General features: G+C 46.3%; 1 protein-coding gene across 2 annotated transcripts in view; it reads right to left on the bottom strand.

Moving 5' to 3' along the window:
• Window positions 1-12,675, bottom strand: part of rasa3 (RAS p21 protein activator 3) — a 165,221-nt gene extending 152,546 nt beyond the window's left edge. Inside the window, exons 1-2 of one of the 2 annotated variants that reach the window (XM_059970553.1) lie at window positions 12,553-12,636; window positions 9,674-9,776 (exon numbers count right to left, since the gene is read on the bottom strand). In XM_059970553.1, coding sequence (XP_059826536.1) covers window positions 9,674-9,722 — 49 coding nt within the window. In that variant the 5' untranslated portion in view covers window positions 9,723-9,776; window positions 12,553-12,636. Of the gene's footprint in view, window positions 1-9,673; window positions 9,777-12,552 lie in introns of both variants that reach the window. The other variant, XM_059970552.1, reaches the window with a different exon arrangement.
• Window positions 12,676-26,716: the final 14,041 nt, after the last annotated feature.

Below are 26,716 nucleotides of genomic sequence, written 5' to 3'. Positions count from 1 at the left end.
GCCTCCCTCCCACTGCAGTCTATTATCACCAGCCTCCATCTGGCAGGGCACCAGTTCCAAATTAAAAGCAGCACTTATGTGTCGGGCAGTAACTCCCCTCCCACTCCCCCGCCCAAAAGAAAAGACACAATCCCAGGTCATGAAGGAAAGTAAGAGCAAAGTGGAATGGGTGGGGCAGGAGGGCAGAAATACAGGTAGAAATAGCCAAAGGGAACTGAGTGCAGGAAATCAAGGAAGTGGAAGAAAAAATGGGCAGAGTGGGGGAGAGGAGGGGAGAAGTGAGTGGAGGTGTAGAGGAGACAAGGGGAGGGGAAGTGGGGTGGGGAAGAGAAGGAGTGGGCGAGAGTAGAGAGGGGAGAGGGCGCAAGGAGAAAAGGAGAAAGGAGGAGAGCGCGAACACACTGGAAAGGTCTTTTATCAAAAGCAACATTGCAGCTCCACAGGAAATGATGATTAAGGAAAAGAATTTTACTAAGATTCCAGATGTACCATATCACCCAGCCTGTAACAAGACTGGCAAACTAAAGGTCTCAAAATCCTACACAGTAAAATACAAAGCAAGTGTGAAAGTTACTTCAGACTGCTGATGAGGAGGTTAGGCTAATGATCTTCTCACTCACCGAACTAAACCTCTACTACTCATTATCATGCCAAAAACAATTTAACATGAAACACTCCCTCCCGGTCAGTACAGTTGCAAACGGCCTCTGTGGCAGTGAAGTGGAAGCAGTATTTCACCCTGCTTGTACATTTCTCAAGACCCTGGTTTGCAAGCTGCCAACTCAAAATCCCTAATATTCCTGGCAGTGTGAGTCTACAAAGGAATTTCTTTACAATTTAAATTATTTTCTTGTAAACCTTCTTAGGATGTGCACATCGATTAAGAGCTCTGTCAGTTGCCTATCATTAGCCTGAGACGGTCCTGGTAAGAATATGAAAGAGTCTGAGTCAGCGAGTCAGTCCCTCAAACCTGCCCCAACACTTAGTAAGGTCATAGTTCATCTGATCTTGGCCTCAGCTCCACTTTCTTGCCATGTATTTGACTTCTTAAGGTATAATTTGCAGGTTTTGGGTTTCAGTGGCAAGGCCAGTAGCTATTGCCCATTAATAGTTATCCCTGAGAAAGAGATAGAATCCGACACCTTGAACCATGTCTGGTGAAGGAGCTTTTGGGGAGGAAGTTCCAGGACTGTGGTACCTTTACAAGTCAGGATGGTTTGTGAATTGGAAGGGAACTTACAGGCAGTGGCAGTCCCCTGAACCTCCTGCTCTTGTCCTTGGCAACAGAAGTATTGTCAGAGTCACCTGGATGAGTATTGGCAGGACAGTTTGTAAATTATACTCTCTGTTATATTCTTACCAGGACCACTCAAGCTAATGATAGACAATTGACCGATCTCTTAAGCACATTCTTGCAATCTGACATACTTTTACAAGTGCTACACCCGCCCTCTCACCTCCTCCCTCACACCATTCAGTGCCCCAGACAGTTCTTCCAAGTGAAGCAGCACTTCATCTGCCAGGGTCAGGGTCATCTACTGTGGGCAGTGTTTCTGACGCGGCCTCCTCCACATCAGTGATTCGGAGACCGCTTTGTTGACTACCTTCGCTCCATCCACAACAGAGAGGATTTCCTGTGGCCAATCACTTCCCATTACCCTTCTGACATGTCGATCCATGGCATCCTCTACTGCCACGATGAGGCCACTCAGACTGGGAGAACAGCACCTACAACTAACGGCATGAGCATCGATTTCTCCAGCTTTCAGTAACTCTTCCCCTTTCTCCCTTCTCTCCTATTCCATGCCCCATTCCAACTTCCATCTCACCCCTTCTCTCCTTATTAGTTGCCTATCACCTCCCCCCCCCCAGTGCCCCTCCTCCTCTCCTTTCTCCCATGGTAAACTTCTCTCTCCTATCAGATTCCTCCTTCTTTCAGATTCCTTTACCTTTTCCACGCAGCTTCTCACTTTGTTCCCCCTTTCCCCTCAACTGGCTTCATCTATTACCTTCCATCTTGTCCTCCACCCCTCTTCCCACCTTCTTATTCTGTTTTCTTCCCCCTTTCCTTTCCAGTCCTGATGAAGGTTCTCCGCCAGAAATGTTGACTCTTTATTTCTCTTCATAGACACTGCCTGACCTGCTGAGCTACTCTAGCATTTTGTGTGGATTTCCAGCATCTGCAAAATCTCTTATGTTTATGCTTTGTAAACGGTAGACAGCTTTGGGGACTCAGGAGGCGAGTTACTCACCAAAGTGTATGTGGGCTCAGACCAGTTCTCATATCCACAGCATTTATGCAGCTGGTTCAGTTAAATTTTTTCAGTGAATGTCCCAGGCTGGGATGATCAACCTCCAACAATCACAAACACCCTCCTTTGTATGCTCTACTGTATGACTCTAATCATTGGAGTGTTTGCTCTTTGATATCTCTTGATTTAAGTTTTACCACAGCTGCCACATTTAGTCAAAGAGCCATCCCTCCCATCTCACCTCTGGAATCTATGATTGGACCAAGCCGCTGATGAGCTGGACCTGAGTGGCTCCAGTGAAACCCAAACCAGACATTGATGAACACATTACCAGAGAGTAAGTCACAAACATGACTACAGATGCTGGAGATCCAAAGCAACACACACAAAATGCCAAAGTAACTCAGCAGGTCAGGAATCATCTATGGTAGTGAATAGACAATCGATGTTTCAGACCAAGGACTCGTCTTCAGGATTGAGAAGGAAGGGGGAAGATACCAGATTAAAAAGGTGGGAGGAGGAGGAGGCGGCTAGCTGGAAGGTGATAGGTGAAGCCAAGTGGGTGAAAAGGTTAAGGATAGGAGAGGAGACTGGACCATATGAGATAGGAATAAGGAGAGGACCCAGGGGAAGAAATGGGTCAGTGAGAAGAGGTGAAAGATTAGAGTGGGGACTAAAGAAGGGGGGGTGGAATTTGTATACCAGAAGGAAAAAAAATCGATATTCATGCCATCAGGCTCAAGGCGATCCAGATAGAATACAAGGTGTTGTTCCCTCACCCTGAGAGTGACCTCATCTTGGCACAAGAGAAGGCCATGGACCAACATGTCGGAATGGGAATGGGAATCAGAATTGAAGTAACTGGCCACTGGGAATTCCCATTTGTGGCAGATAGAGCAGAGAGCCTCAACGATGTGATTCCCCCAATTTATGACGGGTTTCACCAACGTAGAGGAGGCTGCATCAGGAGCAGTGGACACAACAGAACCCCGTCTAGAGTCCTATCTAGTTCTGGAATGCAGGTTTTCTAGCTAGTCCTAGAGCCCGGTTGTATCTACAACCCTGGGTTTAATATTTACTGTCTAAGCCTATACATATCTCTGGGCAAAGATTCTTGACTCTCCAAGGAAAAACTCTGATGTTATCTCATTTCTAAACAATGTCTTCCAAATCTAGATTTGCCCAACTTGGAAATCATTGCCTCAGCACCCTCCTTGTCAATCCTCTGTGGAATTTTGCACACTTCTGTTACATTTTATTTCATTCTGCTAAATAAGACCAGCTCTATACTTCACAAAACTCTTTGCCCCAAGAACCACTCCAGAGAACCTTCCTGAACTGCCTTCAATGCAAGGACATCCTCTAAACTAAGGAGATCCTTTTCATTTTTTAAAATTTAGAGATACAGCACAATAACAAGTCCTTCTGGGCCAACGAGCCTGTGCATCCCAGTTACACCTGAGTGACCGATTAACCCACTGCCCTGTACGATTTTGGAATGTGTGAGGAAAGCAAAGCATCCAGAGGACACCCACATGGTCATGGGGAGAACATGCAAACTCCTTACAGACTGCAGCAGGAGCTGAATGTGGCTTACTGGTGCTGCAACAGCATTATGCAAACCACTACACTACTGAACCATTTCCCCCCCCCCCCCCCACCCGATAGGGAGGGCCTACTTCTGCATTCCATGTGGTAAAGGTGCTCCAAGTATATGTGATTTGATGCTCAGGATGTGGCCTCCTCCACACAAAAAAACAAATACAAACTGGGAGGCCGCTTTACAGAGAAGCTTTGTTCAGTGAGTAGAGGGGTGATCCAAGTCTCCTGCAGCCTGTCACTTTAATTCCCGTTCTGGCCTGTTCCTCAAGTTTGTCCAATGTGAGCCAGAGGAACAGTACCTGTCAGGGCAGTGGTCAGACTCCGTGACCTCGGTTGGATCCTCTGTGTGACCATCTGGGTGCCCCAGAACCAGAATCAGGTTTAATACTGCCAGCATATGTCATGAAATTTGTTAACTTTGCAGCCGCAGTACAATGTAATACATGATAATATAGAAAAAGAAACTGATCATGGGTTCAACGTCCATTCAGGAATCGGCTGTTCCTGAATCACTGAGTGTATGCCATCAGGCTTCTGCATCTTCTTCCTATTGGTAACAGTGAGAAGAGGGCTTGTCCTGGGTGATGGGGGTCTTTAATGATGGATACTGCCTTTTTGAGGCATTGCTCCAGTCTCTTCTCCCATCCCAAAGACATACTGGTAAGACGTAAATTACTCCTGAGTGGTGGTTAAATTGGGCAGGAGGTGAGCATGCGAAAAAAGAGTTCACGGGAAGTATTTGGGAACTGGGATTGATGGTATCACTCAGATCTGGGACAGATAGGTCAAATGGTAACCATCTGTTGTATAAAAGTACATTTATAAAAAAATAAAGCCTCTAGAATTCCGTGCCAGAGTTTACAACTTCATGTCATTTGCTATTCTATGTATTAGAGATAGTCAGCTCTGCTGTCAGCTTATTTATCTGCAATACTGTTTATCTCTGTGCCTGTTCTGCTGGACACTTCCAACATTTTCCTATTGATTTCAGTTCCCTGCAAATGCCTTGACGTAAACTTCACAGCTCTGACATTGAGTGTCAAACAGAACAGCACAGTACAGGCCATTTGGCCCACAATGTCGTGCCAATCCTTTTAACCTACACTAAGATCAATCTAACCCTTCCCTCACACAAAGCCCTAGCTGAATGTTTCATCAGAATGCCCCCTTTGTGTGCATTGATGTCCATCTAAAATTAATGATGTCCATTTGGGACACAGAACATAAAATAGTACAGTCCTGGAAGCCTTTAGCCTGATATTCAGACCGACACTCCCAGGTGTGGTAATGAGGGGGGTGCTGCACAGTCAGGGATACTGCCCAAATTGGATGAAACATTAAACTGAAGACTCCCATGCTTCCTAAGCTAAAGATAAGACATTGCATTGTACTACTCAAAGACAAGCAGGAAATTCTCCCTGGTGTCCCAAGTCATATCCTTCAAACATCGCTAGAACAGATTAATTAGCTATTCAACATTCCCATTCTGACATGCCAGTCCACAGCCTTCTCTACTGTCACGATGAGGCCACTCTCAGACTGGAGGAGCAATACCTCATGTTCGTCTGGTGAGCCTCCAACCTGATGGCATGAACATCAATTTTTCTAACTTCCAGTGATTTTTTCCCCTCTCCCTCTTCCCTCTTCTTCAATTCACTACCTTTGCTTGCCTCTTATCTCTTCCCCTCACCAGCCTATCACCACCCCCTGGTGCCCCTCTACTTCTCTTTTTTCCATGACCCACTCCCCTCTCCTGTCAGATTCCTTCATCTTCAGTCCTTACCTTTTCTCACCCATCACCCCTCCTTCCCCTCTCTCCATCTTCTTATTCTGGCTTCTGCCTCCTCCCTTTTAAATGGTCTCAGCCCAAACGTTGACTGTTTATTCCTCCCCATAGATGCTGCCTGACCTGCTAAGTTCCTCCAGCATTGTGTTACTCCTAATTGGTCATTGTGTAATTTCCATGGATGAGGCCTTAACTGACTGTTGCATGTACCTCTAAATAACGGAGTCCACATACTGCAGAGGAAAATTACCTGCAAGATGCACTGGAGGCAGTGGAAGAGGCCACACTTGGAATCAGATATTAAACACAGATTCATTTTTACCCTCTCAGGTAAATACAAAAGATCTCACAATACAATTTTTCCTTCTCTCTTTTCTCCCTCCTCACCAATTACACCACAGTATGCAATATATGTTAGTGGGTATGTGTGTGTGTGTGTGTGTGTGTGTGTGTGTGTGTGTGTATGTAATTAAAAATAAGATGTTATAACCGGATGCATTGGGTGTTTCATAAAGATCTCTTTAACCACAATGGGTTTCCTTTCAAGTACATGTCAATACCAAGAGATGTAAGCAACAGATCGAAAGTGCAAAGAGAGGTGACAGTTCAATTCCACAATAGAGTGTCTTACTACACTTGGGATTACAATGAAACAAATATCTTTTAGTTATTTGCATGCCATGCATAAACAAATTCTTGAATTGTTAAAGTATCTTTCAAAACCTCATAAATTCCCAAACCACTTTACTGCTGGAGATATTCTTTAAGTATGTAGGAAACAGAATGGCCAATTTTCTCAGCGAGTATTCCCAACAGCAAAGTGATGATGAAACAGCCTCCTTTAGGATGAGGTTGAAAGCTGATCACAGAACTCTTCAGCTGATCAATATATTCCCATTTGATCTGTACATCCTGAGAGAGTAGGCAGAGGCTTGCTCTGTATTCTTAAGAGAACATGTCCAGTGGTGCAGAATCCCTTACAATAACATAGTCAGCAAGGACTGAACGGATATATTCCATACTCGAGAAGGTGGTGGTGGTGGTGGGGGGGGCTATCTAATAAAGGCCTTGAAAATTATAAGATCATGAGACATAGAAGTTGAATTAGCCGATTCAGACTATCGAACCTCCTCCACCATCCGATAATGACTGATCTATTATCCCTCTCAACCCTATTCTCCTGCCTTCTCTCCATAACCATCAATGCCCTTACTAATCAAAAACCTACCAGCCTCCACTTTGAATATACCCTGTGACCTGACCTCCACAGATGACTGTGTGATGAGTTCCACAGATTAGCCGCCCTCTAGAACAGAGATGAGGAGGAACTTCTGTAGCCAAAGGGATGGACATGTATTCTGAGGCTGTGACCTCTGGTCCTAGACCCACCCACTAATGGAAACATCCTCTCCATATCCACTCAATTTAAGCCTTTCAATACTCAATAGGTTTCAGGAGATCCCTCCACAGCAACCCCACCCCCAACCAGTGGATTCTTCTAAAATCCACTGAGTACAGGCTCCAATAGGATTTGTTTACACTGGTTAAGTGTGGAAGAGATACTTCCACCTGCATGGAAGAACTTAAAAACTACACACAATATTAGATGGTCACCAAGGAATGCAAAACTGATTTCACAGGAAATGTCTATACCGAAAGAACGGTAAGAATGAGGAAGTCACTCTGGGAGTGGATTGTGGTGAATGGCCGAGAAATGTTTAAGGGGAAGTTGAATAAACACAGGGAGAAAGGCCTGTGGTTAGGTGAAAGGCAGAGAGGCGGCAGAAGCCTTTTGCCACATACACTTGCATGCACCCTGGGGGTCAAGTGCCTGAACCCTACAATACTTTCTGTGTAGCTATTGCTGTTGGTCTAATAGTTCTATAAGGTCCGTAGGGAAACCCCAAATTTTGTAAAAGGTAAAATTTAACCTAGGATGACAGTTTTCAATGATCAAACAAATCCTGAAATTCTAATCACATCAGCAACATCACCCTGAGCTGACTCCCTTGGACACTGGTGGTGATTTTAATTAAAAGTGCTAGTGACAATTCAAACACCAGCAGTAAACTCACTATGTTAGACTTCATTTCTCCAGAGGCATTTGAGCAACGCAGGCAGACGGACTGGGAAGGAGAATGGAAGTCAGAGACTTGGAGGGTGAACCAAGTGGTTTGCCTTGGGTGTCATATGATTGAGGATGCATCTCAGCCTCTCATTCCCACCCTTCCCTAGCTCAATAACTGCTCAAATTCTTTGTTCCTCTTGACTCTACTTTTCCAACACACCTCCCTATTCAATTCCCCCCACCACCATATCTGAACTTCACCATGCTGTTGACCTCAAGTAGAGCAGTGCCCTTGATGTTAAAATCCCTATTGCTGCAATGTGTTATTATCCAGCCCCAGAACACTTGGGAGGTCTCTGCATTCCCTGAACTTTAACATCCCAAACACGGAAAATTTACTCACAGTATCAATAATAGCTTTGCCTTCAGATGCCAAGCCCCTAAATTCAGGGATTCCTTCCTTGAATTGCTCTGTCTCTCGCAGTCTTCAAGAGACTATATCGACCAACTCTGAGGTGACTAGTTGTTAAATACTGCCCTCAATAAAAATCCTGGGAAGCATCTCAGGATAATTCCATGTGTACTTTTTGCCCGTCTACAGTGCTCTCACTTGCCTGTATTGGGGCACTTATGGTTCTCTACTTTGCCTCTTTTAAACATTTGTCCAAACACCTTTTAAATGTCAGCCAGTATGAAGAACATAGCCCTCAGATTCCATTTAAATCTTTTTCTTCTCATCTTAAACTTGTGCTCTCTTATTTTTGATACTTTTGTTCAGGAAACAGACTCTAGACATCCATTCTATCTATGCTTCTTATAATTTTGCATACCTGTCAGGTCACCCCTTGTGCTCCAGAGACAGCTAACACAGTTGATCCAATCTCTCCCCATAACTAAGGCCCTCCAACTCAGGTTCAATCCAAGTATGCAACTACAAGTTGTTGCTTTTGGAACAGTGGAAGCCAGGAAGAGCCTAAAGTAAACACGGGAGATTCTGCAGGTGTTGGAAATCCAGAGCAACACATACAAAATGCTGGAGGAACTCAACAGGTCAGGCAGCATATATGGAGTGGAATAAAAATAATAAAAATATAAAAGTGATAGGCTCACTCAAACAAATATGATGTGCCCCTCAATCTAAACCTGCTGACCTTCCTTCAGAGCGACTAAAAAAATATTAACTCTTTAGAGCAGTAACAACAGGGTGGTATCTGCCAAGAATCTGGCCATTCACACATTTCATTAAGCATAGAGTAGTTATGGTTGAGCTCCATTTTTTGTCAATAGCATCAGAATGTGGCAAAGTTGCTCAGTTGTCCAGAGTTTGCAGAAGAGTGGGCTGAAGCTGGGAAACAGGTAATATGCTTCACACCCTGAGCCAAATGCAAGAGGAAAGACAGGGGAGAGGGCAACACTTGTAACTGAACAAGCTAACATCAAAGCACACTTGCAACGGCAAGTCAGGAGAGAGAAATTCAGAATCAACAAAGTCGTTATTCATTGCTCACCACATTCTTGTTGTGGTTTTAAATGCCATGTTCAAGAGTGAAGCCAGCAGGTATTCATGTTTGTTTGTGGACTCCCTCACACTCAAAACAACATGAAAATATAAGGAAACAACAAGGCTGCTTTTCCGGTGTAGAGTACAAGGTAAATAGTATATTATTACCTGGAAATTAAGTACTATTACATTGTTGTTTTAACAGTCGAAATGACATTTTTTTTTAAAAAAACAGCAAATATTTCATGCATAAATACAAAGTATTCTGATATTTTACTCAATAAAAGAATACAAAGGATTCACAAGCTTGTTGTTACTGGAAAGCTTGCCTTCAGAACTATTAAATAGAGAGTGGAGCAGAGGACAAGCAGAGGAGAAACCTGGTACACCCCCCTGGAGACACCGATGCATTTCACCAACGGCCAACTATGATTAGCAATTCCAACAAATGTGGTGACACTGGCCTGTGTGGGTTACCACCACAGCGAGATCACAGTTCCCCACAGGAATCATGATGGAATTCTCATTTCATATTCCCTGCCAGTAGTAGCCTTCATTACCATTTTACTGCAAAAAGAAAATACCGATGCAATAGTACTCAAAAATTCTCGCAATATTACAGACCACCCTCTCAGTGCAGCCCTTTGAGACTCCCCACCCCTACACCACAAGCTCCAGGAAGCGATGCTACAGACAATCCTCCTCTCTGGATGTGCAGGCATCATGGGTCAGGTTCAGCATAAGCCAAGGTTAGCTGCAGCTGTACCCATTCACATCTCGGAAACACATGGCAGAGTGACAGACACAATAACAGCACTGGAGGCACAGCTGAGCAAGGCACAGCAATTCAAGCCTGGAGAATGGATTCCTAACCCTCTCTAAAATGTACACTTCCTAAATACTTCCTTGCGGCTATGTTTTTAAAAAAAACTAGTCAGCTCCTTTTGAACAGCAGCTTGTATTGTTCATCATACAGACAGTCCCACCAAAGCTGCAAGAGATCTCTGACTCTCCCACCACGTAACTGTATTTATATAGCCCTATAACAAAACCTCCGGAGACACTCACAGCTATGCTAACAGAGTCAAGCCACGTTGGTAAAGACCAGTGCAGTGATCTTAAGTTCAATCAAAGGGATGAGTTTTAAGGAGCATCATAAAGGAGGGGCTTAAGAAGGTAATTCTAGAGTTTAAGACAGCTAGGTGCAGATGAGGGGAGGAATGGAGGAGGTGAGGGGCCAAAGATAAAGAAATGGGAGAGACAGTAAATTATGGATACTGTGAAGAAACAGAATTGAGTGTATGAAGATGGAAGTTAACAAAGGAATGTATGAGCAAAGTGCATGTAGAAAGGAAAAAGGGCAGAGGAGGAGAAGAGATCTTTGGGGCAAGAGAGCGACAGTGGGACTCATGGTATTCGGGTGAGCTGATGCCTCAAGCGGTGTATGGTGTAGCATTAGGGTATGCGGTTGGCAGTGAGTTTATACTTGGGATGATGGGTGGGAGGGACTGACAGGTAATGAACTGGGAAGAGAATACTGTGGTGTGAGTGAGGTACTTGGGGTATGGTGTGGATCGGGCTGCAGGATTATCTGATGGTGGGCTGAGTATTAGTGGGTTGGTTGGGTGAGAAGACTTAAGGGTAGATGGGAGTGTTATGTCGAGGTGAGGCTGGATGAAAGACGGATGTGGGGACTGGCAACCTGGTGGTGGAGGTGAGTGTTAGGGGTATGGGTGTATGTTGGAGAGTGGGGGTAATGGTGGGGAGATTATGTAGATTTAGGTAATACTGGATATGAGATAAATGTAGTTGAATCACTTTCTTGCACTAACTCCATATCACTTCATCTCCTTAAACATAAAAATAATCTATTGATCTCTAATTTGAATATATTTCACACCACAGTCCATCTGGCTGGACAGTTCCAAAGATTTACCACACAGAGACTGACTTCTCTTCTCTGTCCTGAACAACCAAGCCCTTGCTACAAGGTTGTGATCCTTGGTTCCAGGGACCCCAGCAAGGAGAAACATCAAGATTACATCTACCCTGCTGGACCCTACAAAAAGCTGTATGTTTAGTCGAGGTCATCTCCAAGAGATTCCAGCTCAGACAGCTTAACCACTACACCTTTAACTCAATCTGCGTTTAAAATACACCCTATATTTCTACCAGAGTGAATGAGACATTAGATTCTGAAGTCTTCTCCACTCACTTCACCTTGCTTCACATCCCCCAAAACCTCTACATCCATCCCACAGCTGGAGGGGATGTGATAGGTGCAGATGTGGTTGGAGGGAGTTGGTCGTGCAGTGATGGATGGAAGTGTAGGTGAAGATGAGCAGTGATGGCTACGATGAGGGTGGGGCATCAAGGGGAGGAGTGTAGGGGTCAGGTGTGAAAAATGGAAGTGATGTGCAGACTGAGGGGGTGTGGGTGATGAGAGATGTGACAGGGATGGGCAATAGGGTGGGGGTAGGGTGAAAGTGGGGGTGAAGGTGATGGGGTAAGCGAAGGGTGAGGTCAATGGGTAGGGCAGGAGAGAGGTGAGAGGCAGTGATGAATGCTGGGAAGGGTTGATGGATGGGAGTGATGGATTTTGGGTGAGAATGATACTGGTGATGAATAGGGGTGGGATGATGGGTGAGGTAGAATGTTATGGGTGGGAATGGAGGTGAATTGTGGATTGGGGTGATAGATAGGATGATGAGTTGGCATCATGGGTGACAGTGTCAGGTGAGTGGGGGCAGAGTGAGGTGGGGTCAGGATAATAGGTGAGGGTGGAGTGGGGATCAAGGTAGAGGTGGTTAATGGATGGGGGTGGGGCTAAATGATGGATGAGAGTGAGGGTTATGGGCAGGGTGAATGATGGGTGAGGGTGGGGTTCAGATTCATGGGTAGGGTGACTGATGGGTGTGGGTGGGGGGTTAGGCTTTTGGGTAGGGTGAATGATGGGTGGGGGTCAGGCTTATGGGTAGGGTTACTGATGAGTGAGGGTGGGAGTTAGGCTTATGGGTAGGGTGAATGATGGGTGGGGGTCAGGCTTATGGGTAGGGTGACTGATGAGTGAGGGTGGGGTTCAGATTCATGGGTAGGGTGACTGATGAGTGAGGGTGAGAGTTAGGTTTATGGGTGGGGTGACATGGGGGTGGGTGGGGGGTTAGGCTTATGGGTAGGGTGAATGATGGGTGGGGGTCAGGCTTATGGGTAGGGTGTCTGATGAGTGAGGGTGGGGTTCAGATTCATGGGTAGGGTGACTGATGGGTGAGGGGGGGATCAGACTTCTCCCCCTACCCCCGTCTCCAGACTCGGCCCCACTTCAGTTACCCTCTGGCCCACTCACCGATCTTGACTTTGACGCTCTGCAGCACCCGCAGTCCCTCGTCCTCCACCGCCATGCTGCCCCCGAGCCGCAGCGAGCGAGCTCCCCGCGACCATCCGCCTCATAACATCCCGCTGCCCGCCCGCCCGCCGCTCAACAGCAGGACCCGCCCCGCAGAAACACTCCAGGCGCCCATTGGCTGAGCGTTGGACTCGCCATCTCCCATTGGTCACCGCTGGATACCAGCTCCAACGATCGGTGGGCAATTGCTCAGCGCTTTCTCAATGGCTAAACGCAGCAACAGACTTGCTAAATGATTGGCTAATGCATGGAGGTCGGCCCCCTCTTGGAGATGATTGGACAAGCTCTGCAGGAGCTGCACATGTCACTGTGTTTAGCGGACTGCTTGAGAGAGGAGAGCGGTGAATGGGGAAAGGGGGCAGGGCAGCGGGGAGAAGGAGGGCAACAGAGACAGAGGTAGAGAGAGGAGGGCCGAACAGGGAGAGGAGGGGAGTGGGGAGGGATGGAATGTAGACAGAAGGGGGAGAGATGGAGGAGCCAGTGCAAACATAAATAAGCAGAGGGAAACAGGAATGAAAAGGAAATGCGAAGGCAGAGTGCGGCTAATGAGAAGATGGAAAGTGAAAAAAGGATGGAGTGAGGGATGTGAGAAAGATGTGGGAGAGAATATGTGAGGGAAGGGATTAGGTAGACGTCTAGAAAATAAAGAGGAGGGTAGAAATGTGGAGAAAGGGAAAGAGTGTGTAAGGATGATTAGGGCGAGGAAGTAGGGTAAAGGGTGAATGAAAGGGGGAAGGAAAGGGAAAAGCAGAGGAAGAAAGATTGACGAGGAAGCGGAAGGAAGAGAGTGAGGAGTAAGGGAAAGGCCAGAAGGTTCTGCAACGGAGGCGCTGCCGTGTGTTTCTGACTGAGTGAAAGCCGGGTAGCTGTCTGAGGTCGAGACAGGATTCCCCGGCAGAAAACCAGCCGCACTCTGCTCACACCGGTAGCATCAGACAATCGCACACACCCGAGTTATACAGACTCCTTCCTGGGATGTATATTTACAGCCTTGTGTCAGGTGGAAAACTCCCCCGTCTGTACGGAATCCGTTCCTGCAGCGTTCAGTAGACCGGGCTCTTCCACCTTAGATCTAGTCGTTTAAGGAACGTCGACATCTCTGAGTGGGACAGTGAATAGTCCGCGTTTATAACTTCGGAATATTGACATTGATTTCAGGCCCTGTCTATACTTGTCCCGTATCCCTGGAACCTACCACAGTCATAGGGCTCTCATATCTTCCCTTCCCACCAATTTCATTTTACCCATCACTGCCTCATGATTCCAACCGGTTGCGGGTGCTGTCTGTGTGGAGTTTGAACGCCCCCACCCACCTCACCCTGGGTTTCCCGCACATCTCTCTGGGCATGCTGATCATTGAGTTCTTGAGGCCTCGGTTGATCAGGGTCGACCACGGATATTGCATCCTAGTTGTACAGCTACACAAGCCAGGGCAGTACAATATGGAGAGCAAGCTCCCCCCTCTCCACACACCTAAAGGAACGGCAGAGACCGATGCAGTTTGACACCAGCTGTGTCGCAGGAGTCAGCGTTGAACTCAACGTAGGACTGCCTTAGGGACTCCAGCTCCGGATTTTACCTTCTAGGTTTACTCCCGAAGCCTTCCCCATGAGAGGGTATAGCCGCAAGGCAGCGGCGACTGAGGTCAGAGTTTTCCATCTCCTAGATGAGCTGCCAGTCACGGCTAACGAGCCCTATCTGCCCGAAGCGACTGCTTTCAAGGCGCCAGTAGTTCTGTCAGTAGTTGCTAAGTCACACATGAAAGGCCAGGACCTAGACTAGGTTGTCAGAGGCTATTTGAGTCGCAGGCCATTGGGAGCATTTAACAGGTAGTGGAGGCTTGTCCCCATTAACACCCCCGGCGATAACAACCTTCAGGAATGTATTAGGTTCAAGGACATTGGAAACTAACGCTAGCGAAGGTGAGCGGTGGTAAGGGAGAATCTATCTCTAAGGACCCTCACCATCCGGGACATGCCTTCCTTTCGTTCCCACTATCAAGGAAGAGGTACAGAAGACTGAAGACCCACGTTCAACGGTTCGGGAACAGCTTCTTCCCCTCGGCCATCAGATTTCCGTACGGACAATGACTCCATGAACACCAGCTCATTATTCTACTTTTGCACTATTTATTTAATAATTTATAGTAATTTTGTATCTATGCACTTCAATACTACCGCAAAACAACAAGTCTCATGTCAGTGGCAATAAACCTTATTTTTGATTCGACATAGTGTTATGAACACGCGGGAAGGAAACAGCAGGCAAACTAAATGGGTGGGATGTCCCTAAGAGCTAGCAGGGGCCAGATGGTCAGATAGATATGTGATCGTTCCACCGTACCGAAACAGGCAGCTCAGCCCGGAGCGTCTCTGCTGATGACCACGTCCCGATTTACCCTCATCCCAGTTTTTACCCCCGCATTCCCGTCCGCTCTCCCCAGACTCTGCGACTCACCGGCACGCTAGCCGTTTACAGAGTCATACAGCACCGAAACGGGCCCTTCAGGAACCCATCCAGGCCATACAAGGTGCCCAACTAAGCTAGTCCCATTCGGCTGCATTGGGCATGTGTACCGCTAAATCTTTCCTACCCATGTACTCGTCAAAGTGTCTCTTAAATGTCGTTATTGTGCCTGCCTCAGTTACTTGATCCAGAACTGTGGCACCCTCTACATGAAGAGATTGTCCCTCACATCCCTTTTGTTTAATCTTTTCCCTCTCACCTTAAACCTATGCCTGCTAGTTTCTGAGTCCCTTTCCATTCACACTGTCTACGTCCCTTATGTAGAAAGACATTCCTGCGCTCCAAGGTATAAAATCATAGCCTGCCTAACTTCTCCCTATAATTCGGGCCATTGTATCCTGGCAAAATTCTTCTAAGCACTTTTTCCAGCTCAGTGTCATCTTTTCTATAATGGCGTGACCAGAATTGTACGCAGTATATAGTACATAATCTGCTGAACTATGAGAATAGCACGTGACCTGATCACACCCACCGGGAAGTTTATCTGAAAGGAACACTGCTCTCCGTGTGTATGATGCTGCCAGTGGGAGATAGTGGTCAGGTGCCCCAGACCTGGTGGTGTCCAGTTCCAAGTGACCAGAGAGCAGGTCTGGCATTCACCCTTAGGAGCCGAGTCTGGGTTCCCAGAGTCTGTGCCCTTTGGACCTCCTCTTCCCTCTGTGCACTTGTCTCCTGCTCTCTTCAAAGTAAATTTATTACCAAAGTACCTACTGCACATGTCACCTTGAGATTCAGTGGCTTGCAGGCACTTGCAGCAGAACAAAGAAATACAATAGAAAACCATACACGAAGACTGACAAACAATCGATATATAAAACACAAACCGCGCAAATAAGATACAAATAAATAAAAACAAAACTGAGAACGTGAGTTGCAGAGTCCTTGAAAGTTTGTCCATAGTTTGTGGAATCAGTTCAGGGTTGAGGTGTGTGAAGTTATTGCGTCTAGGTTAGGGAGCCTGATGGTTGAAGGGTACTCACGAGGAAATCTGCAGATGCTGGAAATCCAAACAACACACACAAAATGCTGGTGGAACACAGCAGGCCAGGCAGCATCTATAGGAAGTAGCACTGTCGATGTTCCACCAGCATTTCGTGAGTGTTGAAGGGTAATAACTGTTCCTGAACCTGAGCCCGCCCTGCCACCTTCCCACAACCTTGATTCCTGTAATGCCCAAGAATCTACTGAATGACCGAGCCCGCAGCCCTCTTGGACAGACATCTCCAAAGATTCAGAACTTGCTGCATGAAGCAATCTCTCTTAATGTCAGTTTGTAAACTGCCTACCCCAAGTTGTGGTACAGTGATCTGTGATCCAAGACTGCTCAATGAGGGAGCACCCCCACCGTGCATCCAACTTGTCCACCCCGATGAATCAGCGGAGCTCCTCCTAGTCCCTCTAATCGTGAGGAAAGAGAACCAGTCTACTCTAGCACACTCTCCAATCCGAGACCTTTTGCGTAGCGGTTAGCCTGATGCTAATAAAGCTCAGGGATTTCCAGAGGTCAGAGTTCATTTCCAACACCATCTGTAAATAGTTCAGATGTTCTTCCCCTGAACCGGGTTGGTTTCCTCCCACCGTCCAAAGACATAACGGCGAATTGATCATTGAAAATTGCCCTGTGATTCAGCGAGTATTAAACCGCTGGGCGGTGCATCGCATTGGACAAGAAGGGCCTGTCCGCGTTATACTTCTACATAAATTAACATAAAAATAAGTGAAATAAAACACTGGCAGAACTCTACAGGGCAGGCAGTATTTATTGAGAGGAATAGCAGGCCATGACGAGACCAGTTAGGGTATCTATAGCAGTTTGTCAAAGCTGACGTGCCGAGTCCACGCCATCTTCTGAGAAGGTAGAGAGGTGTCTTCTTTCAGATGCCGGGCCCAGGACAGATTCTCTGATAACACCAAGTGTAGGAGCATGTATCTATTTCTGTATCTGTGTATTGCACGTTTATTATGGGTAATTTGTCACGGGGGTTGGGGTGTGTTTGAGGCGAATGCGTTATGTATTCACGTTTTGTCTTAGATCGGTTCAGTTTAGGCAGAGCCGGGATGATATTTTTCTTCGGTTGACCGCTACCGTTTATCGCTTTTATTGTGCTGGGATCACTTAAATACGCCCCCGCTTAGTACAGATAACTTTCTCAATTTTGCTATATCGCTGATTTTAGTTTCGTTAGTTTTTTTTTAATCGCTACAGAACTTTTCGTCTTTGCCGGTTTCTTAATAAAGGACCGAATGTCCCTTTTTGACTTCGGAGCTTCGTTGAAGCTTCATACCGTGTCAATCCCGCGTTTGGTCTCTGAACGGCTTTGGTTTGTTTCAAGAAACCACTACACCAAGGAAGTTAAAGTTACGCCTGATCTCCTGATGAGGACTGGCCCAAGGACCCCCGGCTTCTTCCATAATCAGCTCTTTGGTTTTGCTGACGTGGAGTTACATGAGACAGCTCAAGCAGAGGAGATTTACCAAAATGATGTCTGGATTAGAAAACCTGTCTTCTGAGGTTAGGTTGAGTGAGCTAGCTCTTTTCTCTTTGGCGAGAAGGAGGATGAGATGTGTGAGATGATAAGAGATCGAGTGGACAGCCAGCACTTTTTACCCCCAGGGCAGAATAGCTAATACAAGGGGGCATAACTTTAAGCTGTTGGAAGGAAAGTATAGGGGGATGTCAGAGGCAGGTTTTAACACAGAGAGTGGTAGGTGCGCAGAATGTTCTGCCAGTGGTCGGGGTAGAGGCAGATATGTTGGGGGGTTTTAAGAGTCTCTTAGCACGTGGATGAAAGAGAAATGGAGGATTATATTGGAGGGAGGGTTAGAATGGTCTTCAATTCAGCACAACATCGTGGGCTGAAGGGCCTGTACTGTGCTGTACCATTCAATATTGTGTGTTCTAAGTTGATCAAACGAGTGCAGAAAGCTGACCCAGTTGTGTGGCGTAACAGGAGAAGGGTCAGAGGAGATTTAATGGAAACTGTCAAAATCAGAAGGCGATTTAGTAAAGTGAATAAAGAGTACAGTTTCCAGGAACAGAAATTCAGAGGACACAGAGAGAAGAGGATTGGTACAAGATTCAGTTGCATCTAAGAATTAATTTAAACCAGAGATTACATTCCTAGAATAATACTCAGGTGAAAGGTCATTGACCTGAAATGTTGCTCCATTTCTCCCAGATGTAGCCTGATTGGCTGATTTCAGCACCTGCAGTTTCTTTCCTTTCAAAGATGCTGGTGTTCAATTAACGTAGCTTCAGAAACAATTAGAGAGGTAAACAGTATACTGGCATTTTATTGAATTGGCATTTGAGTGTAAGAGTAGAGACATTTTGCTCCAGATATACAGTGCCTATAAAAAGTATTCACCCCTCCTTGGAAGTTTTCATGTTTTATTGTGTTACAACATTGAATCACAGTGGATTTAATTTGGCTTTTTTTGACAAGGCATTTTCATGTCAAAGTGAAAACAGATCTCTACAAAGTGATTTAAATTAATTACAAATACAAAACACAAAATAATTGATTGCATAACTAGTCACCTTCCTTTGATATAACATAACAAATCATCAATGGTGCAGCCACTTGGTTTTAGAAGTCACATAATTAGTTAAATGGAGATCACCTGTGTGCATTCAGGGTGTTTCAATTGATTGTGGCAAAAATACACCTTTATCTGGAAGGTCCAACTGCTGATGAGTGAGTATCCTGGCACAAACTACACCATGAAGACAAAAGAACACTCCAAGCAACTTTGCCCCTGGCCTAGGCAATGGCAGATCCTGCCTCCTCCAACACTGTGATTAAAAAAAAGGCAACATCCTAACTCAACTCAGTGCTGAAGGGGTACTGTGGGAAAAATCATCACAAAGTGTTAAGAGAGATTTCAAAATTTAAGAGTTGCAGATGTGCAAAACTAATTAGAGGCTCTATCAAAGGGCCAGCACAAAGAATGGCCCCTCGTGCCATATACCACAGTTCTGTCATTATATAATTACCATACAATATAATGAGGTGCCACACTAGCGTGGCACTATTACAGCTTGGGCCGTCATAATTCCGAGTTCAATTCTGGTGCCATTTGTGAGGAGTTAGTACGATTTTCCTGTGACCTTGTGGGTTTCGTCCAGGTGCTCCAGCTACCTCACACAGTCCAAATGCTACCTTGGGCCACGAACTTATCAATCACCCCTCTGTGGACACTTTCTGGAGGTCCAAGATCCATATGCTCCACGACCGCTGGACTAAGTGTGTAAATGTAGGAGGGGGCCGTGTTGAAAAATAAATGTGCTAGGTTTTCTAAAATTGACTCCTTATACATTAGGCCATGAACTTATCAATCACTCCTCATAAATTACAATAAAAATAAATATAAAATACTAAATTAAGTAAGGAGTGCAAGAAGAGCGCAAAATTAGCGAGGTAGTGTTCATAAGCTGGTTCATTGTCCATTCAGAAATCTGATGGTGTTGGGGAAGAAGCTGTTCCTCAAGTGTTGACTATGTGTCTTCAGGCTCCTGTACCACCTCCCTGATGGTAGTAATGAGAAGAGAGCGCATCCTGGGTGATGGGGATCCTTAATGATGAATGCTGCCTTTTTGAGGCATTACCATTTGAAGATGTCCTCAATGTTGGGGAATCTCGTGCTCATGATGGAGCTGGCTGAGCTGACAACCCTCTGCAGCTTTTTCCGATCCTGTGCGGTGGCCCCTCACACCAGATGGTGATGCAACCAGTTAGAATGCTCTCCACGGTAAATCTGTAGAAATGTACATGTATGCTCTGCCATGCAGCAACAACTTCCACTGATGTCGCAGATTTAACAAAACAAAACATTCCAAAATGTTTCACAGAATTGTTATTGGACAATATGTAAGCTTAGCCATACATAGAAATACTACAGTATGCAGCCGAAAGACTGGTTAAAGAGGGTCTGCTTACTTTGCTGATGGTGGTGTTGTTGGTAGCTTTTGCTATTTTGCAGCAGTTCTCTTTCACAATCAACTTCAAATGATGCAAATTGCTCTCTAATCCCCTTTCCACCCAGAGTCATAACATCTCAGTTCACCTTGCAATCTTCTGAACAACAGGATTGTTGTTAAGTTACAGCCTTTATGTGCAATGCAATGCATAGAAACCACAGAAAACCAACTGGTCTGTTTTAAAAAAATGTTCTGCAACTTTTGTCAAAACCTGGGTGTGGCTGATGTGAAATTTGAATTTAAGTGTGGTTGGGTATTTCACTCCTTTTTTCACAGAGATGTCAAAAAGATTGCAAAAGAGTGCAGAGAAAATGTCATTAATGTCAAACATAAACAAACAGGAGCAAGAAGAGTTCACTCAGTCTCTCAAACCTGCCCTGAAACCTAATATATCCTGGTGAAAGATCTGAGACTCCACTGAAAGACAAGCCAAGTTTGTTGTCGTATGCACAAGTAAATGTATGCACAGGTGCAATGAAAAATTTACTGTCAGCGGCAGCATTCACAAGAAAAAGATAAAACAAGGAAGGGCACAATCAGAACCAAGAAAGTCCATTTTGATGTAAAGTGATCATAAAGATCAGTGTTGCAAGACTGTAAGATTAGGATCTTGCTGGTTAGTTACCAATAGTAGCTATTCCTAACTAACTGAGTTCTTCCTTGCAAGTGGAACAAGTGTGGTACCTGCCCCTACATTCCTCCCTCAGGGTCCCAAAGAATCCTTCCAGGAGAGGCGACACTTCACCTGTGAGTCCATTGGGGTAATCTGCGGTGTTCAATGTTCTTGGTGTAGCCTCCTGTATATCGGTGACACCCGACATAGATTGGAAGACTGTTTCATGGAGCACCTATGCTCCATCCGCCTGTAAAAGTGGGATCTCCCAGTGGCCACCCATTTAATTCTACTTCTCATTCCCATTCTGACATGTCAGTCTATGGCCTCCTCTAATACCGCAATGCCATACTCAGGTTGGAGGAGCAACACCTTATATTCCATCTGGGTAGCCTGCAATCTCATGGCATAAATATTGATTTCTCAAACTTCTGGTAATGCCCCCCCCCCCTTCACCATTCCCTTTTACCTCTCTCTTACCTTGTCTCTTTAACTGCCCATCAACCTCCCTCTGGTGTTCTTCCTCCTTTTCTTTCTTCCATGGTCTTCTTCCATGGTCTTCCATGGTCTTCTGTCCTCTCCTACCAGATTCCCTCTTCTCCAGCCCTGTATCTTTTTCACCAATTAACTTCCCAATTCTTTACTTCATCAATCCCCTCTCTTGCGGTTTTACCTATCACCTTGTACTTCTTCCTTGCTTCCCCACTCCTTCTCATTCTGACTTCTCATCTTTTTTTTCCAGTCCTGACGAAGGGTCTCGGCCAAAACGTTGATTGTTTACTTCTTACCGGAGATGCTGCCTAGCCTGCTGAGTTCCTCCAGCATTTTATGGGTGTTGCTTGGATTTCCATCATCTGCAGATTTTCACGTGCTTGTGACTAACTGTGTTCATTTGGCTTTTGTTTCAAATTATGCTTAAAATAAGATTGTGGATGATCTGCCTCCAAACTGGGATCAGGTTTGCTGCCTCCTCTGGTACTTGTTCAGGCCCCTGCTCATCAGTAGGCAGCCTACTTCCTTCTCAACAAAGTTCAAGGACTTTGTTTCCCATCAGCCTTTGAGGAAAAGAGTTCCAAAGATCCACAACTCTCTGAGAGAAAACTAAAATCTCTCACCAAAGAGTGGCCCTTATTCTGAAACAGAGATTCCCAGTTCTAAATCTTGTTAAATTTATCTTTGTTCAGGTTCTGGATCCTAGCCATGAAAAACTGCAGGGCTGGACAACACATCTGTTCAGGTGCTGAGGAACCATGCGGCCCAGCTAACAGAGGTCCTAACGGGCACCTTTAATATGTCTCTCAGACAGTTCAGTCCCTACAGGCTCCAAGGCAGCCACCATCATCCCATCGCCAAAGAGAGCAATGATAACAAGCTGACCTGCTGAGCTCCCCCAGCATTTTGTGTGTGCGGGCCCAGTGGCTACAACAACGCTTTGAGCAGTTGGTAGTGAATCATATAAAATGCCACCTTCCGGTTATGTTCACTGACCACTCAAAGTGGTCCACTGATAATGCCATAGCCTCAGGTCCCCTGGAAAACATGCCGGAACGTTGTTAATGGACTTCAGCTCAGCTTTTAACAGGATCATGCCTCAGAGGCTGGTGGGTAAACTGTCCTCGCTGTAACTGGATGAAAAACTCGCTCCTTGATGAAAAGTCCCCAGTCAGTCTCAGTTGACAGCACCATCTCAAGTGCCACCCCGCTAGGCATTGATGCCCCCACCACTCAGCCCATGCTGCTGGCTCACAACTGCACTGGCAGATCTAGCTCAAACCACATCAGCAAGTTCGCTGATGATATTACAGTAGATGGTCTCATCAGTAACAATGATGAATCGGCATACCAGGAGGAGACAGGGAGGTCTGTCAAATGGTGCGAGAACAACAGCCTGAGTCTCAATGTGGACAAGATAAAAGAGATAATTGTGGACTTCAGGAAGGCACAGGTCGACCACTCTCCATTGCCATTGCCATGGAAGCGGCAAGGTTCTGGACAGAGGGGAGTAAAAACTGCTGAGAGGAACGTCAGGATCTCCCTCCCTCCTATCTGTGACACGTACTGGGAGTGTTGCAGACAAAGGGTCTGACACATGGTTGAGGATCCCTACCTCCAATCCCACAATCTCTGTGACCCACCACTGTCAGGAAGGAGTTACAGAAACCTCAGGACTCGGACTGCCAGACTGGGTAACAGCCTCTTCCCTCAGGCTGTGATACTAATGAGTACCCTGCCATCACTGAGGTCTCGTCACTTGGACAACGAGCTGTTTATTATACTGTTTACCGTTTACCTGTGCTGCACTTTACTACATGAATTCTGAATTACATTTTATTAATAGTATAATATTTTATAACATGGTTAATGTGCTGTGTGTGATACATATTTTGTGGGTGCATGGTGGTCTGGAGGAACACTGTTTCATATGGTTGTATCCATGTACATTCAGATGACAATAAGTTTGAACTTGAATTTAAATCTCCTATGAATAAACACCAACCCCTCAACATCCAGCCAGTCAAGGTCCCTGAGGATCTGTTGAATTCCCTATCATTCTTCCAAACCCCAGCAGATACAAATCTAGCCTGTCCACCCTTTCCTCCAAAGATAGTACCATCCACTGCAAGAATTATTTATTATTCTAATTACTGCTTTAAATGCACAAACATTTTAAGATAAGGAAATTATTATCATATATAGGATTACAGATATGGTTTCATTGATGCCACATAAAACTAGGCCTCAGCTTTTACAATTTATATAAGTTATATAAGTTATATAAGTTACTGGACACAATCCGGTCACATTTCTGTGAAAAAATTGATCTGCAGTCTAGACATTGACCTGCTTGCTCTGGGTTTGTGCCTGTGTATCTGCTGCGTGAGTTCAGCTATAATATATTGCTCGTTGTCTACATTCTGCCTTCCCGATGCAGTCCCGAAGCTGCATGTGATGTCAGACACACCACCATTGTGAGATTCCAGACACAACACCCCAATGCGTTCATTGTAGTACGTACTGGGAGACCTCAACCATGTTTCTCTCTTGACAACTCTACCCACCTTCGATCAGTTTGTTGTATCGTACAAGAGAAAATAAAACACCGGATCTCTTGTGTGCAAATGTTAAAGGTGCATACAGTTCCAGAGTTCTCACTCCATTTGGAAGATCATAGCCTGGTTCACCTCATGCCCTTGTTTAAGCCCAAGGTACATCATCAAGTAGTTACCACTAAGACAATAAAGAAATGGGGTTGTCCAGAGGCCCTCGAGGCCTTGAAGGACTGCTTTGAAGTTACTGACTGGAAAGTGCTTTGTGAACCATAGGGGAGGACATTAACGGACTTATTGGCTGCATCAACTTCTGTGTGGACACAGTAACAGCATCGAGGACTGTTTGCTGTTTCCTTAACACCAAACCATGGGTCACCAGAGATCTGGAGGATCTTCTCAACCACAAAAAGAGAGCCTTTAGATCAGGATTCAGGGAGGAATTGAAACATGTGCAGAGGAAGCTAAAGGAGAACATCAAAGTGGCTAAAGAGGAACACAGAAGAGAGCTGGAGAACAAGCTTGGATAGACTAGCACATGGGTGGTGTGGAGAGGCATGAAGAACATCACTGGCTTCAAACAGCCCAGCTGTAGAGTCTCAGAATGCAGCCGTGAATGAGTTAAATGAGTTAAACAAATTCTTCAATAGGTTTGACAATTGCCCTGCTGTTCCCTCCAATGCTCCCTCGGCACCAATGCCTCTACTCCTCCCTCCTTCCCCCTCCAGTTCAACACATGGATGAATAACACAGGCGACCGCTGTCTACATCCCCTCCTTGCTCTGCACCTACCATCCACACCTCCACATACCAGCTGCTGGTGAGCCCGTGAGAAGGGCGGGGGAAATTCAGACACAGCAAAGCATTGGGTGTGTATGGTGTGAACCCCAAGGTCCTGAGTCAAGTCATCTGCAGAAATTCTCTGATGACTCAGCGAGAGTTGGGTGTATAAAGGGAGGATGGGAGGATGAATACAGGACCTTGGTGGAGGATGTTGTCAAGTGGTGCAAGGTGAATCACCTGCAGCTCAACATCAGTCAGACAACAGAGATGTTGATGGGCTTTTGGAAGACTAAGCCTGCATTGTTCCCTGTTACTATTGATGAGGACCTACAAGGCCTGGGGGTTGCACCTGGATGACAGACTTGAGTGGAGCAGTAACACAGAGGCCCTGTACAAGAACGGTCAGAGTTGCCTCTACTTCTTGAGGAGACTGAGGTCCTAAGGAATATGCAGGCCTCTCCTTCACATGTTCTACCAGTCTGTTGTCATCAGTACAATCTTCTATGTGGTGGCATGCTGGGGCAATGGCACCAACAGGCTCAATATACTGATTAGAAAGGCTGGTTCTGTTATAGGAGTCAACTGGACACACTGGAGGCTGTGGTAGAACAAAGGACCCTATGGAAAATCCTGGCAATTCTGGACAATGTTTCTCACCATATGCATGTAACCTTAGCTGAACAGAGGAGCACTTTTAGTAATAGACTGAGATGAACGTGCTGCTCTGAAGAGTGCTAAATGATGTCATCCTTAGTCTTGGCCACGAAGCTCTAAAATGAGTCACTCTATAGCCAGGGAAACTGATGAACCCCTCCTGTTAGACTGGTTGAGGTAATTTTTTTTATTCTTTCTTACTTCTCTTCTGATATTTGTATAACTGTGCATTTGTAATGCTGCTGTCACACCAAATTTCCATTGGGAACAATGAAGTATCTATCTTCCTATCTGACTTTCTAAAAATGGCTCAGAGTGAAGGAAACTGCAGGATGAATTGTCAAAGAGGTGAGGCAGTACTGTGGGAGGGTCACACTGTGGGAGGGTGGTACTGAGGGAGGGTCACACTGTGGGAGGGGCAGTACTGAGGGAGGGTCACACTGTGGGAGGGGGGTACTGAGGGAGGGTCACACTGTGGGAGGGTGGTACTGAGGGAGGGTCAAACTGTGGGAGGGGCAGTACTGAGGGAGGGTCACACTGTGAAGGGGCAGTACTGAGGGAGGGTCACACTGTGGGAGGGGGGTACTGAGGGAGGGTCACACTGTGAAGGGGCAGTACTGAGGGAGGGTCACACTGTGAAGGGGCAGTACTGAGGGAGGGTCACACTCTGGGAGGGTGGTACTGAAGAGGGTCACACTGTGGGAGGGGTGGTACTGAGGGAGGTCACACTGTGAAGGGGCAGTATTGAGGGAGGGTCACACTGTGGGAGGGGTGATACTGAGGGAGGGTCACACTGTGGGAGGGCGGTACTGAGGGAGGGTCACACTGTGGGGGGGTGTAGTACCAAGGGAGGGTCACACTGTGGGAGGGGCAGTACAAAGGGAAGGTCACAGTGGGGGGGTGGTACTGAGGGAGGGTCATACTGTGGGAGGGTGGTACTGAGGGAGGGTCACATTGTGAAGGGGCAGTACTGAGGGAGTGTCACACTGGGAGGGGTGGTACTGAGGGAGGGTCACACTGTGAAGGGGCAGTACTGAGGGAGGGTCACACTGTGGGAGGGTTGATACTGAGGGAGGGTCACACTGTGGGGGGGTGTGGTACCAAGGGAGGGTCACACTGCGGGAGGGTGGTACTCAGGGAGGGTCACACTGTGGGAGGGTGGTACTGAAGAGGGTCACACTGTGGGAGGGGTGGTACTGAGGGAGGTCACACTGTGAAGGGGTAGTACTGAGGGAGGGTCACACTGTGGGAGGGTCACACCGTGAAGGGGCAGTACTGAGGGAGGGTCACACTGTGGGAGGGTGGTACTGAGGGAGGGTCACACTGTGAAGGGGCAGTACTGAGGGAGGGTCACACTGTGGGAGGGTGGTACTGAGGGTCACACTGTGGGAGGGTGGTACTGAGGGAGGGTCACACTGTGAAGGGGCAGTACTGAGGGAGGGTCACACTGTGGGAGGGTGGTACTGAGGGAGGGTCACACTGTGGGAGGGTGGTACTGAG

Source organism: Hypanus sabinus, chromosome 5, assembly GCF_030144855.1.
Source record: "Hypanus sabinus isolate sHypSab1 chromosome 5, sHypSab1.hap1, whole genome shotgun sequence".
In the NCBI taxonomy this organism is placed as follows: Eukaryota; Metazoa; Chordata; class Chondrichthyes; order Myliobatiformes; family Dasyatidae; genus Hypanus; species Hypanus sabinus.
This window is presented reverse-complemented; position numbering and strand designations above follow the sequence as displayed.